The sequence below is a fragment of the Peromyscus californicus genome, unplaced genomic scaffold (assembly GCF_007827085.1).
Source record: "Peromyscus californicus insignis strain IS unplaced genomic scaffold, ASM782708v3 Scaffold_14__1_contigs__length_90479793_seg_2, whole genome shotgun sequence".
NCBI classification, from domain to species: Eukaryota; Metazoa; Chordata; class Mammalia; order Rodentia; family Cricetidae; genus Peromyscus; species Peromyscus californicus.
Genome location: NW_026294436.1, coordinates 77718725 through 77736383, shown reverse-complemented (window position 1 = coordinate 77736383; position 17659 = coordinate 77718725). Strand labels below are relative to the sequence as shown.

At 47.6% G+C, this 17659-nt stretch overlaps 1 protein-coding gene across 6 annotated transcripts in view; it reads left to right on the top strand.

The window, feature by feature from the left end:
• The first annotated feature begins 379 nt into the window (after positions 1–379).
• Positions 380–17659, top strand: part of Hhat (hedgehog acyltransferase) — a 280570-nt gene continuing 263290 nt past the window's right edge. For 4 of the 6 annotated variants that reach the window (XM_052738051.1, XM_052738053.1, XM_052738052.1 and 1 more), the window contains exons 1-2: positions 6982–14668; positions 17428–17555. In XM_052738051.1, coding sequence (XP_052594011.1) covers positions 14562–14668; positions 17428–17555 — 235 coding nt within the window. In that variant the 5' untranslated portion in view covers positions 6982–14561. Of the gene's footprint in view, positions 3315–6981; positions 17556–17659 lie in introns of those variants that run through there. The other 2 variants (XM_052738054.1, XM_052738055.1) reach the window with 2 other exon arrangements.

Below are 17659 nucleotides of genomic sequence, written 5' to 3'. Positions count from 1 at the left end.
GGGAAAGATTCATCCGGCTAATTCAGTTGGTAAAGCATGAGACTCTTAATCTCAGGGTCTTGGGTTCAGGCCCCATGTTGAGCACCACCTGTAACAAGAGCCTCAGTGGTCTACATACATCAGTTTATTAAGGGGTTCTATGGGGAAAACAGACTCAATGATACAGGATGAGGTAAATCCAGCTGCTTCACGCCACCTGACGCCATCTTCACCACCCAAGAGAGTGCAATTCCTTCTCCTCCCTTTTGAGTACAGTCAAGTAGCAGATAAGAAGCATCGCTTCTATCAGGCCAGACGGCCCAAAGTCCTGGGCGGAGCAAATTCCCACTACAACATCTGGCAGTTCCTTATAGATACTGTGAGACCACACACTTCCAACCTTTAACATCATTTATTTGTTGCAATTTTCTTTTCCTGTGATGCTGAGGATTGAACCCAGCACCTTGCACATGCTTGTACTTGCACAGGCAAGTACTTTCCTGTTAAACTTTCACATACATTAGGAAAGGTGTCTACAGCTGTATCCTCAGCCCTTTTTACTTATGTTTTTTACTTTTAAGTTTCTGCCAAACTTTTATTAGAAGATTTAAACTTACATGGTGAGAACTAACAAAAGATGAAAGGGACCCTAAGATCAAAATCAAATGAAATTCAATGGAAATAATCGAACAGGCAGAAATGTGCAAAATCAGAGCCCCGAGTTATTTCCAGTACTGATCAGAAGAGAAAAGTAACACCTGGAAATGCATTTGAACAGCAGCTCCTAAGAGAACACAAATAGGAATTTAGAAGCTCTCATACGTGGTCAGGTTACTTGTACATTTTGAGACACGGTTTCACTTAATTCACTTCATACCCAGGTTTCGAACTTGTGATCCTTCTGCCTCAGCTGAGATCCCAAGCCTGGTTACCAGGCCAGTGTATCATGCATTTCTTTGGGCCTTGCAGAATCTTTGTGTTCTGATTGACTTTCTTCCTCTTATTTTATTATTTATTTATTTATTTTGGTTTTTCGAGACAGGGTTTCTCTGTGTAGCTTTGCGCCTTTCCTGGATCTCGCTCTCTAGACCAGGCTGGCCTCGAACTCACAAAGATCCACCTGCCTCTGCCTCCTGAGGGCTGGGATTAAAGGTGTGTACTACCACCACCCGGCATTTATTTTATTTTTTAGTGAACCATCAATGCAAACGCATGGACTAAAGGCATTAAAGATCCCCAACATGGGGCACCAAAACGCAGACCGTTTGAACACTCGCACAAAAGTCTCCGAGTGTGTGAGTCTGTGTCAGGTTAAGGGATGAAATCAAAGCACGTCTCCTTGGTGTCATTTAACCAAGAGTGAGTCCAGATGTGATTTCTCTACCTCATGCTCCCTGTGTCCTCTGTCCATTGTCTGACTCTGTGCCTGCCTGAAGGCTGTGACTGTGTACATGTGTGTCTGTCCCTAACAAAGGGCTTTGCTCTGTATTTACCACATGGGGAAGGAATGAGGGACACTATGCAGAAATCTTTAACAAATTTTACAAGGGATTAAGTCACTGGCTCCAACTGACCCAGACAACAAACAGTGAACAAGCAATATCCCAAAGTTGTGTTCAACACTTAAATGGTGACTATTCATTTTATAGGACTGCTTTTAACCCCTATTTCTGCTGTTTTCAGCAAATGATTATTAGAATACACATACGTTACTCTGGATCATGGCATGGAAGAGCACATAATTTAAGGCTATAGCTACGCATTAGCTTAGATTGTAAAAGCTGATTACACAGGCAAGTGAAGTTGATTGTTACATTGTTCTCTTAAAGGCGGTTAAACAAACAGGCTGAGTACACAGTGGGATCTCAGTCTTAAGAGATCTCAGTGTGTATTATTAGCTTAGGCTGTGAGGCCCAGCAAAGTTTCCAGTCTCTTAGAATATAAAATAATTTTACCATAATGCATTGCCACACTCAAATCTCTTGTCTGTTTGCAACTGAATTATAATGTTTTCATCAACTCGTTAAATCTATGTGCAATAAAAAGAGACACTTTGAATGTTCCTGAAAGCACATTAGTCAGTTCATCGCTTAGTCTTCCTTTTTTTTTTTTTTTTTTTTGGTGGGTCTTCTGCAGGTGAGGCAAGGCCCCACTGCTGAGCTGTGTCCCTGGCAACGCTTAAATTCTGGACATTTTCTCTTAAACCGATGTTTCTGGTTTACACGTAGTCAAACCTGTCTTTATTTTGTGTCTTCAGATGAACACTGTGCATTTGTAAAAGGAGTTGGGGTATAAAGGACAAGCCCACCTTAGTACCCATGGGGGTCATTTAGAAACACAGGAGAGTCCCCCCCCCCCCTTGCCCTTGGTCTGACTGTCCCTGAGCAGAGCTCACACTTTGCCACCTTCCTTGCCAAACCCTGGGATTTATTACAGTGGCCAGACACCGAGACACCCAGGTATTACAGATAAACAGGACATGTGTATTGCATGCACGCTGAATGCTCTTGAAGAAGCCAGAGCAAGACTTGCACATCTTCCTCTTTCCTCACCCTGCTTCCTTGGCGCAGGGTCTCTAGCTGAACCGGAGGCTTCCTGCTTAGGCTGAGTTGGCTGGCCAGGGTCTGGGGCTCCGCTTGAATCCCTACCTTCAAGGATGGGCTACAGCCGCTCTAGCCATGCCAGGCTCTTTACTTGGGTGTGGGGATTACACTTGCAGAGAAAGCATTTTACCCACTGAGCCACATCTCCCAGCCCTCAGGAACTTCATAAAAGTAGTATGTCCCCAAGAGAGGCCATAAAAGACCAAGAAAGTATCCACCGTTCGTGTGAACTCAGTATTAAGTGGGCACCCTGTGCTTTTTTTTATTTGTGCAACCGGGCACTCCTGGTATGGCTGTTTTAGTTGGTGCTGGGGAAGGTGGAAGTTATGGTTTTAGGTCTTACAGAGTGCAAAGCCAGGTCTTCCAGAGATTTCCCCCGACTCTACCCATGACTGCTAAAAGCCGTCCACCGGCCTAGTCATCTTCTGCTGCAGGGCAGGCCGCACACCCCCTCACCCTAGACTCATTACTTTGGGGACCTGGGGAAAAATCCAGATGCCTGAGGTTCTGGCGGGATCTGCGTGATTTTGCTCGGGTAAATGTTCAGAGCGCCGGCCAATCCCGTGTCCGAGAACCCGGGCGCGGCGTCTCAGAGCCAGGCGCTCACCCCCGCGGCCTCCGACCCGCGCTGAGCTTGCTGGCGAGTCCTTCCCGGGCCGAGGCTCCGCACGGCGGGGGGTGGGGACGCCTACTTCCCCGCGAGCCCAGCTCTGCCCGCCCGCGGTGACTCAGGTGACTTCACCCGTTCTAGACAGGCCGGGCAAGCGGGTCGGCGGGGCGTGCGTGGGGAATCGGAGGGCGAGCGCGTAGAGGGGGGGGGCGTGGGCGGCGAGGGCGCGCGCGGGGGGGGGGGTCGGCGAGCGCGCGTGTAGATTAGGCGGGAGGGCTCGCGTGGAGCTGGAGGGGGCGCAGAGGTCTGCGATTGCAGAGGCCGCCACTACTTCGCCCGCGCGGAGGCAGGGGGCTGGCTGGGGTGTCGCAGCAGGTCGTGGGAGGCTCGCCGCTGACGTGGAAAGAAACGCAGCGGCGCTTCCGCTTCCCGTGTCCTCGGGCCCTAGGGCGGCTACACAAAGGCGCGGAGCTCCGGGAACCCGCCAACCCTGCTGCTCCGTGCAGGAGAAGGCGCCGACATGGCCGTTGCGCCCGGCCCAGCGCCGAGTTTTCTCTTTTCTTCTATTTCCGCGTGTGTGTGTGTGTGTGTGTGTGTGTGTGTGTGTGTGTGTGTGTGTGTGTGTGTGTGTGTGTGTATGTGTGGTGTGCATGTGCGTCCTTGAGCGCCAGAGACCCAAACTTCCCACTTCCATCGTATTTAGTGGGGCAGGGTCTCTCAATCAAACCCAGGCTGGGCCCCTGGAGACGGTGGGGATTACAGGCCCTGGGGCATTTTATGTGCATCCCGTGGGTCTGACCTTGTGTCTTCAAGCCTGTTTAACCACTGAGCCATCTCCCTACTTGTTAGTGATTTCTTTCACTTTCTACTCTCTGGACTCGGTTTCCCTCTTAGGCTCAGTGGCAAGACTGGAGACACCTTCCAGAATCTAGGTGCACACAGCCTTTGAGGGAGGGAGGGAGCTTGGGGGGGCACTGCTGTGCGCCGGCCCCTTGCAGTGTGGTATCTTCATTCTTAGAGCGAAGTCTTCAGTGCTATGGGATGCATTGGAGTGGGGCTGAGAATCCCATTCCCTTCACTTTCTAGTCGTGTTCCACCTTCCCTGTGATTTTTCTCTCTGTTGGATTAAGTGTTGGCTAAAGACGGTTCTGACCTGAGAGGTGGCAGCCTGTAGAGACGTCTGTGTTCTTTCTCCTACCTGGAGGAGTGAAGAGGGCTCAAAGCTGCCAGCCCCACTGACTAGCCCGTGCTAGGGCTGGCGTTTGGACCCTTCTTTGGGTGCAAAGGCTTTACCTGTTCTTTACTTTGCTTCCCTTTGGAGAAGAAAATGAGATGGGACACCTTGGGTGAGGTCAAGGCCCGGGTTGGCTGTTGGCAGGATGTCCTCGTGATGGGCTCCGGTCCTTGTGACCCAGGGGCAGGTGTGTGGCATATGGTGCTGCTGTACTTTGGGGCCTGGGGGAAATAAAATCCTTGGTTCTTGCCATGGGCCTTTTTGGAGACTGTTTAAAAGGTATGAAAAGAGCTCTGGATGGTGTTGCAAGAGGTCAAGGCAGCCACTGAGACATGAGACTCTGTTTCAAAAAACAAAACCGAAAATTTAAAAATAAGTAAAAGACATTAAAAAGTACAGGGATTATAAATGATATTGAAATAATTATCAAAATGCTACTAAAACTCAAATTTGTGCAATGCTCTTTATTAACGGCCTGAAGTAACAAAATATCATCTGAAGCAGTTAATCTCGTTGAGAGTGACCCACACCTCCATCAGCCATTCTTGTCAGACTTAGGACAGTGGTTGTATGACTGTGTGTGTTGAGGAGTCTCCAGACATGCTGCAAGTTTATAGTCCACATTTCCTAGCACTTGGGAGGCAGAGGCAGGTGGATCTCTGAGTTCAAGGCCAGTCTGGTCTACAGAGTGAGTTCCAGGACTGCCAGGGCTGCACAGGGAAACTCTGTCTAGAAACAAAACAACAAAAACCAACTTGTGAAAATAGAGATGTACATGTGAGTTCAAGGCCCCTGAATTCTACCAGTGCACACCCCGGGAGTAGAGGGCTGTGACCTCATGGCAACTTGCTGAGAGGTGATTTTCTTTCTAAGTTCTGTTTGTTTTTGTTGTTACTGTTTAATGGGTTTGTTTGTTTTTGCAACAGTGTCTCACTGTGTAGCCTAGGCTAGCCTGGAGCTTGGAATCTTGCCTCAGCAGCCAAGTGCAGGGACATAGATGTGGACCCCTGTGGCTGAAGCATTTTGGCCACATTCTGACATCTGTTAGTCTTAAGTGTCTCCTCTGCTCAAGTTCACAGTTGTTTTAGTGAAAAAAGCTTCCTAGAGGGAACTGCTGGATTGTTCACACCCCCACCCTCTACCCCCTCTTCTCCCCCACCCCTCACCCCTGCTCTGCTCCTTCTGTGGGTGACACTTGCAGAGTGGGTGTGTCTGTGGTGGACTGTACCCTCTCTCCTTTCAGTGATGGTAAGCGAGTGTGTATATGAGTTTTTTTGTCACTGTGACCAAATATCCATGTCACAAACCACTTAGGGAGGAGAGAGTGGTTTTGGCTCATGTCCTGGCAGCGAGGGCATGCCGCACTAGGGCAGTTCACATCGTGGTGGCCTGGAAGCAGAGAGGGGGAGCATGGGCCCTCAGGTGGCTTTCTTGTTTTAGTCTGTCTGGGCCATCCACATTCAGGGGGGCCTTCCCCTCGGCTAACCCCCCTGGAAAGCCCTCACTGACAGGACAGGGGTGGGCTTCACCTGCCTCACAGGTGATTCTCAATCTAGCCAAGTTACAGTGAAGAGCAGTTGTTCTGGGTTTCAGGGCATCACTGGTTGTTGTTTTAGCTACTTTTTTCTTGCTCTGACCAAAATGCCCACAAGAAACAGTTCCAGGAAGAGGGTTTATTCCCCATGCAGGTCTAGGTGTTAAATCCATCAGTGGGAAGGGGAGTTAGAGGCTGCGGGTCACATTGTATCCACAGTCAGGAAGCAGAAAATGAACAGGAAGTGTGGCCTGGCTGTAAACCTCAATATTCAGACTCAGTGACCCGCCAGGCTCCATCTCCTAAAGGTTCTCCAACCTCAATCAGGGTACCCAGTCGGGCACCTAGTGTTCAAACAGTGAACAAGGGGACATTTCTCATCCCCCCTCAACACTAGTGTCAGGGAAGGAAATGGATTTTTGCAGCTTAGCCCATAGCGTGAGATGACCTGAGGATGCTCTAGTGAACTGTATCATGCTGGTGCATTTGAAAATTAAGATAAAAAGTCAAGACAGGAGAACAAGAGTTGAGTAGTCCTGAGAACTGAGTGTAGCTTAAAATCCTGCTCCCTGCCAAGTCTGTACGCCCAGCCAGCTTTGTAGTGAGATCTTCCAAACATCACAAAAATAACGAGAAGGGAAGAGGGCTACTCTTGGTTTATTTATAAGGCCACATAGCATTGTTATGAAACTTGACAAGGAAATTACTAGAAACTGTGTGGGACCAAAAGTCAGTAAGAAAGATACAAAGGATACAATGAAATAATGTGGGGGCAAATGATCCTAGCATTCTAGAAAAGGACAGCAGGCCGGCTGCTTGGGTTTACTCAGGAAAGCTTTGTTCAAATGGCGCACGCCTTTAATCCCAGCACTCGGGAGGCAGAGCCAGGCGGATCTCTGTGAGTTCGAGGCCAGCCTGGACTACCAAGTGAGTTCCAGGAAAGGCGCAAAGCTACACAGAGAAACCCTGTCTCGAAAAACCCAAAAAAAAAAAAAAAAAAAAAAAAAAAAAAAAAAAAAAGGAATAAACCAGCTAAAGCCCAACTATGGAATAAAGGAGGGAAAAATCTCTGATAAATCTTCTACCAATGAGCAGTACAAACTTTTGGCAGGGGCTGTGGCTCAGTGGACTGAGTGCCTGCCAAGCACTCTCAGCTCTGGGTGGCATCTTCAACACTGTATAAAAAGGGCGTGGTGGCATGTGTCTCTAAGTCCAGCACTGGGAATACTCAGTCATTCTCAGTCACATCATTGGAAGCAGCCTAGTAACAAGAGACATGGTCTAAAAACAAACAAACAAACAAACAAACAGAAAACAAAACAAAAACACCTTTTTAAGGGAGGGAAATTAAAGATTTTAAATGATGGAAGATATGTCATTTCTTTTTCGATCCACAGAGTCAGTTAGAATCCAGTCTTGGGCTGATTGTGCTGGGGTATGCCTTTAACCCCAGCACTCTGAAGGCAGTCAGGAGGAGCTCTGTGTGTCTCAGGCTAGTCTGGTCTAGGCTGCATATCAAGTTCCAGGCAAGGCGGGGGGGCAGGGGGTACATGGAGAGACCCTGTATTAAAAAAATAAAATCAATCAAAACCCAGGAGATTACTTTTCAAAAATAGAAGTTGATAAGCTGGCTCTGCTAGTTTCTTGGGAGTTGTCTGTAGTGAGGGTTGGGGGCTGATACCTGGTTGAGTGTGCAGGCCCAAATGCATGTGTTATCTCAGATTGGTGACAGGGTCACAATGAATACACTGGGGAGAGGAAGAACTAGAGAGGATGCTGGATCAATGGGAAGTCCATATGGACAATAACTTTTTGTTTGTTTTGCTTTTGAGACAAGGCCTCATTCTGTAGCCCACACTAGCCTTGGACTTACAGCAGTCCCTCCTGAGTGCTGGAATTACAGGTGTGAGCCACCATTGGCTGAATCTTTTTCTTCTGTCTCATCCCATATATAAAAATTAATTGCCATTTATCATACGTGAGAAGGTTAAGACCACATGCTTCTAGAAGAAAGCAAAGTAAAACATCTCTGTGACGTCAGCACACAAATAGCATCAACTATAAAGGGAAACACTGGCAAGAACTGGTGACTAACTAAGGATTCCATAAAGAGAAGGCAAGTTAGAGAATGGACCAAAGAATCTACGGTACACAGACCCATGTGTGTCCATTCAAGCTGTAGAAAGACATCAGTAAATGAGGAAGAAAAAGACAGGCAGATTCATAGGAAAACTGGGCAGGTGTCACGTCACCTCCAAATTCCCAATAAACAAGCAAACGGCAAACCTCATGAACAGTTAGGGAGTGGGAAATGAAAGCATGCTGGGTACTCCTCTACAGTCCCGAGTGGCTGAAATGAACAAGGCCAGCAAGCCAGGTGCCCAGAGGATGCAGATGAGCTGGTAGTTTGCTGCTGTGGGCATGGGCATTGGCCTATCTGAAAGTCTGTTCTGAGGCATCATTTATGTGCATTTATGTACACAGCCCCTATGGCTGGTGTCCCATTCTTAGTCGTAGCAGGAAGGCATATGTCCATGTCAAAAGGTCGATTCAAAGACCTGGCTGGAAACAGCTCTTGGTTTGTCTCAGTGGAGGGGTGAGCACTCTAGTTGTTTATACGGTGGGACATTCTACAGTCCTGAAGAGAACGAATGAAACCAAGAAGGTTAGCGCTGTGCGAAGTGAAATTCTAAACTGTAAGAAGCTGACCTGTGAATGCAGAGATTGGCTTGGATGATTTAAATATGCTAATGTGACCCCAGTGTGCTTTGATAAAGGTATGGGGTGGCACCCTTTCTACCTTTAGAAATAAGTTATCAATCTGTTCCAAGTGCTGGTCAAATGGTGGCATTTACGGGGACAAGGGGTCAGAGTCACCCTTCCCTAATGGGGTCAAAGCTGCTTATGAAACGGAGTCTCTCAGGATGAGGCAGCAGCCTGGGAAAATAGTTTTAAACAATATGGAGTGACTTAGGACAGAGTACAGCCTGACCTCAACAGCAAGTCCATGTCTTAAAAGCCTGCATTTTAAAAAGTATACTTTAATAAAAAATATGTAAAGTGTTCTGCTGTAAGAGAAATTTGGCTCATTCAGATTTACCCTAATCTGGGGAGTCTGAAATGTAGAGGGCATATTATTGGTGATTAAAAGGCCTCAAGATAGGTTGAGAACTGTCAAGGGGAAAAATGCAATATCAGATCAGTATTTTTTGTTGAATTAGGGACTTGTAAAGTTGATTCCCTTTTGCTGGTCTTTAATGCTCATATAAAAAGACTTAGGGTTGTGTTTGATGATAGGATTGGGGTGACGTGGAAGTCCGGGAATGCTAAATTGAGGACTGAGCATAAAATTTTGCTTTTGGATTAATTTTCTTCTGGTTTGATTTTTTTCGAGTTTATAGCAATTGGATTAAAAAACAGCTTGCTTGAGGGGCTGGAGAGACAGCTAAGTGGTTAAGAGCAAACACTGCACTTCCAGAGGACCAGAGTTGGGTTCCCAGCATTCCAGTCAGGTGCCTTACAACTCCAGCTTCACCCTGCTGGGGGGACACCACCCACGTGTGGGAGGCATCAGTATCTGCTAACACGGAGGGCCAGACGTAGGCAAGCCAACATCTACCCGCCAACATCTGAGCTATGCACTGACTCTAGTCACTCAGGTGGCCCGAGGGTGATGTCAACAGAACCACCCACACAGCCAGGATCATGTAGGGTCCCATTCAAAGCCAGCACACGGTGGAGGACGTGGGGGTGGGGCTGCTGAGCTGGGAACTGGTGCATCCTGCTGCAGGGTTAGAAGCCCTCAGTTTGTGTTAAAAGACTTTCTGCTGAGTCCTGGAGTCACCTCCAGGCTGTCCATCACCCCCTGCATGTCGTGGTGGTGCTAGGTGTGGAGAAGGGTCTACCTTTACAGGATGTGGGCAGGAGAGCAGGGCCTGTTGGTTGGCCTTGAAAGGATCACCATGAGTCTGGACTTCGTTTTCTAGGGGAAGGGAATCATGTTAATTTATAGTCTGCAAACAAGGCTACTACTGTTCCATCCGGTTGGATCTCAGAAGAAGCCGAGGCCGGAGTCACCCCACTGCCTCACTCTCCTCAAAGCTGCGGTTGTCCCAGCAGTGTGAATTCTCTTCACTTTATTACGGCTTGTGGAGTGCACATCCCTCCTAAAATGCCCCCCTGCTCGGCCTGCCTCTTTGTGGTGCACCAACTCTCACACACGAGTTAGCATGGCTTACTCCGACCTCTGTATCGAGTCTCTGGAGGAATGGACAAGGTAGATAGACACTCACGTATTTTAATTACACCTAGTTGGCTTTCAAGTTTCCTTAGGAAGTACCTAAAATTATACCTACATTTAAATTTATTTAAATTTAGATAGCTTATACTATCGTTTAGCATCCTGAAAGACCTATTTCTTTATAGATTTTGAGAACAAAAAAGGAATCTGAGAAAGTGAGGCTGCCGAGGGAAAGTTAGAGAATCAGCTCTGCTGCTCTGCTGTGTGACTCTGGGCAGGTTTCCTAACCTTTCTGGGTCTTGGTTTCCTCTGTGTAGATAATGACACCTTCAGGATTGTAATTATGGTGAGAACTGATACTTGTGACTGCATTTTCAGTGCAGTTAACATGCAAAGTGCTCTTATTAGATTAGAGTTACTGAGAAACAGTAGGAAAGCCGTACAAAGGGACGTCCTCTTGTTAGACATGGGAAGGGGAGATGGTTTATTTAGTGAAATGCTTTCCACACAAGTCTGAGGCCCTGAATCCAGATCTCCAACACCCGTGTTTTAAAGAAAAATCCAGGCACAGTAGTATGTGCCTGCAACCCCAGCAATGGGAAGTGGGGACGGGGATTCCTGGAGTTCACCACCAGTTAGACAAATTGGGTGAGCTCTGGTTTAACGAGAGACCCTGTCTCAAAAAACAAGGACAGTAAATTGAGGAAGATACCCAGTTCTGGCCTCTGCACGAGGGTATACACACAGCTGCTCGTGCATACAGATGAACACACACACACACACACACACACACACACACACACACACACACACACACACACACACAAATGAGAAGACATTGAACAATGGGGAGATGCTTTGCTGCTCTGCCCCGGACAGGGTAGGGTTTCTGCCTCTGAGAGGGTGGGAATTAGGAACTCTGGTCCCCATTTCTGGTCAGTGCTGGCCTCTGTCTGTCCCTGTGAGGACCTGTTCTTAGTGGAATTCTGACTCCTGGAAAGGAGAAAAAGAGTTGTGAGGGTCTGTGTGATGGCATCTGTGAATCAGGTGGGTGATAAAGGACAGAGTGACGAGAGTGGAAGCCATTCTAACGCAGAAACGCTGTTGGCGGAGTCCTCAATATTTTGTGGCTAAGATGTTTTTTCTATGGGTGTAGGACTCTTTGATTTTGTGAACCACAGATACTTTAAAAACATTGTCAACCTTAGTTCTCTTCTTTCTGTCTGTTGTCAATAACGTGTTGGGACCCTGGTCCTGCAGCTTTGGACTTAACCTGTGTGTTTGTGTTTGATCGCCAGCCCACTGCAGAGGCCTGGACTAGTTTGCTGATAGAACTTAAATGTACACCATATTTGTGGTTTGTGCTGTATTTTAAAAAAAACGATGGGAAGGAGTCACACCATACAACAGGGCCCACATGGGAGGTTTATTGAGGGGAGGGAGAGAACAGGGCAGAGACCGGTCCCCAGAGAGCAAAGGAAGAGAAAGAGAAAGAGATGGGAAGTGGGCAAGGCTTGCCTTTTATAAGTAGCGAATGCCCACAGGGGGTCCTCTTAGTGGCTGCAGCTGAGGACATAGCCTGTCAGGACTCTAAGGGCAGGCCAGTACAGATGCCTGAATGCTAACATTCCCACCTTTTGTTTCTTATAAAAGGTGAGGAATTAGAAAGGGGTAGCAGGTGAGGCGGGGATGAGGGCACCATGTTCTCAAGAATGCTTCCTGCTGACCTTGGGGGTGTGTGTCAGTCATCTTTGGGGGACCTGGGAAAGCTGGGGTGCTGGCTACATCCTAGGGTGGCTGGCTGTTTCACTTCACTGTCCAGGCTCTGTGGAACAGCAAGATGCTGTTCGAGATGGATCCAAGTCGACTCCCTGGTGCTCACAAGAAATCATGATGAGGTCACCAGCCGAGATGGAGGAGAGCCACATGGTTGCTGTTTATAGTTACATGCACATACACACAGAATTAGACAGGAGTTGAGTGTATAGAAAGGGGGAACCGGTGTGTGCTGAGCAAGACGAAGCTGGCTTCTCCATCTGACCCCCACACTGCAGCAAACAGACAACATTTAGAGAGGGAGAGCACACACACAAGCAGGTCTTGGAGCAAAGAAAAAGAAAAAGTGGAGAATTCTTTCTTGGTTCCCTGACTGCTTGGTTCAAAGAATACTGAGGCCAGATTTGATTTGAAAGGAGTAGTCAGTGGGTCTCCAAAAGACATCCCAATGGGAGGGATGAGGTGGAGAGAAGAAGATCCGAAGCCTGAATGTTCTGGCATCCCAGGGATCCAGGGAGGATCAGATTAAGTGGGCACAAGCTGTTCATTAAGTCGTCATGCAAGAACAGGGGCCGAGGGCTAAAAGCCCCAGACAGACACAGTTGCCTGGTACCAGGACTTCAAGAAAAGCCAAAAGGTGAGGGCTGTGCTGGAGAAACAAAGCCTCACTCGTGGGAAGTGACCAGAAGTGAAGAAGCAGGGAGGTGGCTTACCAGTCGTCAGTGGTGGATGGAGAGTCCCAGCGATCCGTTAGGTGGGAAAGTAGGGCTGTCATGGGCGGACCAGGTTCCAGGGTCCCAGCACATCTCAGACTGCCAGGAGAGCCTATCCGAGTCACAGCACCAAATGTATTTTAAAAACGACGGGAAGGCGTCACACCATACAACAGGGCCCACATGGGAGGTTTATTGAGGGGAGGGGAGAGAAGGGACAGAGAAGGGACAAAGATCAGTCCCTGGGGACAAGAGCGAAGGAAGAGAAAGAGATGGGAGGTGGGCAAGGCTTGCCTTTTATAAGGAAACAGCAAATGCACACAGGGGTGCTCTGAGTGGTTGCAGCTGAGGACGCATCCTGTCAAGACCCCAGGGGCAGGCCAGTACAGATGCCTGAATGCTCACAGTTTGGTTCCAGACTTGGTCTCCACTTCCCCCTTGAGGACCTGAATGGTAGGCCTCCCTGCTGATGGCCAGTGTTTATAGGATTCTTGGGGACTTTTAGATAATTAAATATTCAGTGGGACCCTCCTGTCACATCGGATCATCTGTGTCTGGCTGTGATCCAAAAATATTAAATGGAAAATTCCATAAAGGAACAATTAGCTACTGTTAGATTGTGTACCATTCTGAGTGGTGTGAAAATATGTCCACCGCACAGAGGACATAGCCTCTCCCTGCGTCCAGTGGGTCCAAACATCTGCACTCCCCCACCTTGTCACTTAGTAGGCTCAGTTCCTAGATTAACTGTCACAGCTTCGGGTGCTTGTGCTAAGAAATGCAACAATGGCCCCAAAGCGCAGGACTGGCAGTTCAGACATACTGCTGAGCAGCCCCACGCTGTTTGCTTTAAGAGACAAGCTGAAAGCTCCTAATAAGGCAAGAAAAGGAGTCAAATTGGAGCTGCTGAGCTCTGTGGTAAAAACATCTTCTATTCGTGAAATTGTGAAGAGGGGAAAAACTAAATCTGTGCTCAGTTTGCTCTTGCATCTCACACTGCAGAAATTGTTACAGCTGTGGTGCATGTAAGTGTCCAGCAGGAGTCACAGCCATGGTGCATGTAAGTGTCCAGCAGGAGTCACAGCCATGGTGCATGTAAGTGTCCAGCAGGAGTCACAGCCATGGTGCATGTAAGTGTCCAGCAGGAGTCACAGCCATGGTGCATGTAAGTGTCCAGCGGAAGTCACAGCCATGGTGCATGTAAGTGTCCAGCAGGAGTCACAGCCATGGTGCATGTAAGTGTCCAACAGGAGTCACAGCCATGGTGCATATAGACTCAAGTATAATGGGAGAGGCATCCATTCTGTGGCTTTCTAGACAGGACATGACAGTACAAATGACCCTGACTGAAAATAGCGTGACTTAGAATTTTTTGAGTGGTATTGAGTGGATATTTTAGCTGGGGTTTACTGGGATGGGATGCCCTTTACAGCCAAGGGTGCCTGTATACAGAAGGTTCCAAACTGTCTGCAGTTCCCAGCATACACTGGGTGGGGCTTGGTTACTTTTCCTGTCGATGGGATAAAACACTCTGACAAAAGCAATTTAAGGAAGAGAGTTTATTTTGGCTCACAGTTTGAGGGCACTGCCTATCATACGAGGGAAATCATGGTGGTAAGAGCATGAGGCTGCTGGTCCTGTTGCATCTACAGTCAGGAAGCAGAGAGAAGTGAATGCTGGTGCTCAGCTCACTTTCTCTCAGGGAGTGGTGCCGCCCACTTTTATGGTGGGTATTCTCAGCTCAATTAACCTAAACAAAATATCCCTGAAAGCATGGCCAGAGGTAATCCAATCTAGATAATCCAAATTGGCATGGCCAGAGGCTAAACTAGTGTAGATAATCTCTCCCAGGTGTGCCCAAAGACCATTTACATGCTGCCCGTGAGCATGGGAGAAGGAGGAAGAATGACCCTAAAGAAGACTTGCGGGCTGCCAGTTGCTGGAAGAGAAGCAGGAGCGGGTGGGATGGCCGTGGCCAGGTGAGATGTTTTTAGTTGGATTTCTTCTACTTTGGGCCATGGATAAGTAGGCTGGCAAAGCATTAAATCCACCAACCAGTAGCTACCTATGTTTATTGAATGCTTAGAACTGGCTCTGGGCTAAGCAGTTGACGTATAACTCCTTCACCAGCCTCATGAGGAGCTGCAGCTGGGACCTGGCTGCCATCCCATGTTGTTGAACCAGCACATGCAGAGTGGTGGTTCCTAACAGCGCTGGGTGCTGGCATTTGTCCCTGAGCTGTTGGGTGGAAGCTGTAGGGACCAGATCCAAATTCTAGATGTGATGGAGGAGACTGTCCTATGGCTTTTCTGATAATTATTAATACTATGTATCATTGCATATGTGAACCCCATGTATAAAATAGCTAAGATTTTATCAGATTATAATGTAGCAAAAAGAAATGTTATAAAAATGAATTTTGTACTTTGCAGGGGGTAAATCCTTCATGCAGAGGCATTACTCAAGATAGAGTATCTTTTGGGACTGGGAGGAGAGGAGGGAGAGGAAACTGAGGTTGAGAATGTAAAATAAATATTTAAAAAAGATAGAGTATCTTTGAAAAAGTATGTCTTCTAGTGCTTTCCTTTGACATTCAAGGTTATGTTCAATTATGCACTTTTGGGAGTACTTCACAATTCCCCAGTTTTTCATGAGATGAGACAGGTGTCTAGTCCAACCTCAGTCTTCCATGACAGGAGAAATGCTAAAATACCAACAGAAAATTCCCTTCCACCACAGGAGAGATGGCCCCTCTGCTCCTACAGAATTCCAGAAACTTTTTCTAGGAGATGGCTGTAATAAAGTAAGGAGAAATGTATGAAATCAGGGTCCTTGAGAGAGCAAAGGCCATCATGACTCTCAGGAGAAACCAGACTACCCTTCCTGGCTAAGGTCTTGGTCATGGCCATAGGTGTGCTGGGTGAAGGGACACTGTCTTCTGTCCTCATGAAGGCCCAGATGGCCTTTCCTTCCTGTCTCTTGGAAGTCTGAGAGGAATTTGTGTGTAGCAGGTTCCAAGTCAGGCTCTGAGGAAAAGGGATTCTATGCATGAGTCTGCATGGGGCTGGCCTTGGCTTCGGGAAGAAGCAGGGCTTGACCTGGGTTTGGTCTAGGACACAGTGGTTCATTTCAATTTGGAAATGTATGTCTATTTGATGTACAGTGTGCTGTTTGGATGTGAGTATCTTTTGTGACGTATTAAATCCAGACAACCCACACAGCTGTTACCTTGCATGTTTTCTTACCGGACTTGACTGAAATGGGGACATTTGGATCACTTGCCCCAGGACTTGGTCACTATGGCTTTACCATTTGCTTCCATGACTGTGACCTTCTTAGACTCCACAAATGTATGATAGAATGCTTGTCTTTAGGCCGGGCTCAGGTCTTCCAGGCTATGAGGCATTAACACATCTGTCATCTGTAAAATGCTCCCTCTTCTGCCCTTCCCTACCACACTGGGCCACCAGGGAAACAAAATGGGAGAATGGAATTCTGGTCCTAGCTTTACCGTTCCTGATTAGAAACGTTTGCTTGGAACTTAAGAATTTGTACCATTTAATTTGGTGCCCGCCATAACATGTATTTAAGATGTTTGCATAAAAGGGCTTAAATTTAGTTAATGCTTTGTTGTTTGGGGACACTTGGGGTCATTTAATTTGCAGAATTAAAAAAAAAGACTTATTTATTTATTATATATACAGTGTCCTGTCTGCATGCATACCTACATGCCAGAAGAGGGCATGTATACATGCCAGAAGAGGGCATCAGATCTTGTTATAGATGGCTGTGAACCACCATGTGGTTGCTGGGAACTAAACTCAGGACCTCTGGAACAATAGCCAGTGCTCTTAACCTCTGAGCCATCTCTCTAGCCCAACTCAACTTTCGGTTACTTTCTCTGACACCTGGAATGTAGACTTAGCTGCCATGACAGAGAGTGCTGGACCAGTGGAGACTTGACAGCCAAGAAGCATGTCTCTGTTTTTAGTGACAGTTTTGCTAGGTGTGCCAGGGTAGCTTGGGGGTAAGGTGGTCTGTGGAGTCATGGACTGTGGTGCCTTCTCCATTGTCTTCCATGTAGCTTTCCCCTCTTGACTCAAGAAGATTGTCCTAGTTTTGGTCAGCATAAGGGAGGAAAAGAAGAAGTTACCCACAGCCTCACCCTCCCTTACTCATGAGGGGGATAAGCATGGCGTCATGTGTGGAACTCAGTATTCATGTGTCCAGATAAAAACCCAGTTCCTTTTTGAGAAAGGAGGCTGAGTATGTGTAGGAGAAGCAAGAAAGGGAAGAGGAAAAGAAGAGAGAGGAGGAGGAAGAGGAGGAGGAGGGGAGGAAGAGCAGGAGGCTAAACCATCTGTGTTTTCCTGTTACTTGGGCTTTCAAAGGAATTATCACGGTCCTTGTTTTTCACAAGGGGAGACAGGTGTGCCACACAAGAAAAGGGAATTATTTGATGTGTTCTGTGATACATCTAGGGAAAGACCTAGGCAAATGGGGAGTGTGTGTGTGTGTGTGTGTGTCTGTCTGTCTGTCTGTCTGTGTCTGTGTGTCTGTGTGTGTTGGATGTAGGAAGGGGTAAGTATGGTCAATGAGAATGGGAGTTTGTTTGGTTGGGATTATGCCAGTGTCACCTTGAAAAGTGAAGGTCCTTGGGAGTGCCAGCTAACTCAGTTGACATCAAGAGGCCAATGTCCAGTGTCCCCTCAGTGACAGTGTGTCTGTTTTTTCCTAGACTCTCCACGCTGCATTGGGAACCAGTGACTCCAGCAATGCTGCCCCAATGGGAACTGGCTCTTTGCCTGCTTGCCTCCCTGGGCTTCCATTTCTACTCTTTCTATGAAGTTTACAAAGCCTCCAGGGGTAAGACTCCAAGGCTTGCCAATGCCTGTCAAGAAAGAAGTGGGGTGGGAGTGTCTGAGGTGGAGGGTTCAAGAGGACATTCCCATGGCAATGTGACCCGTGGG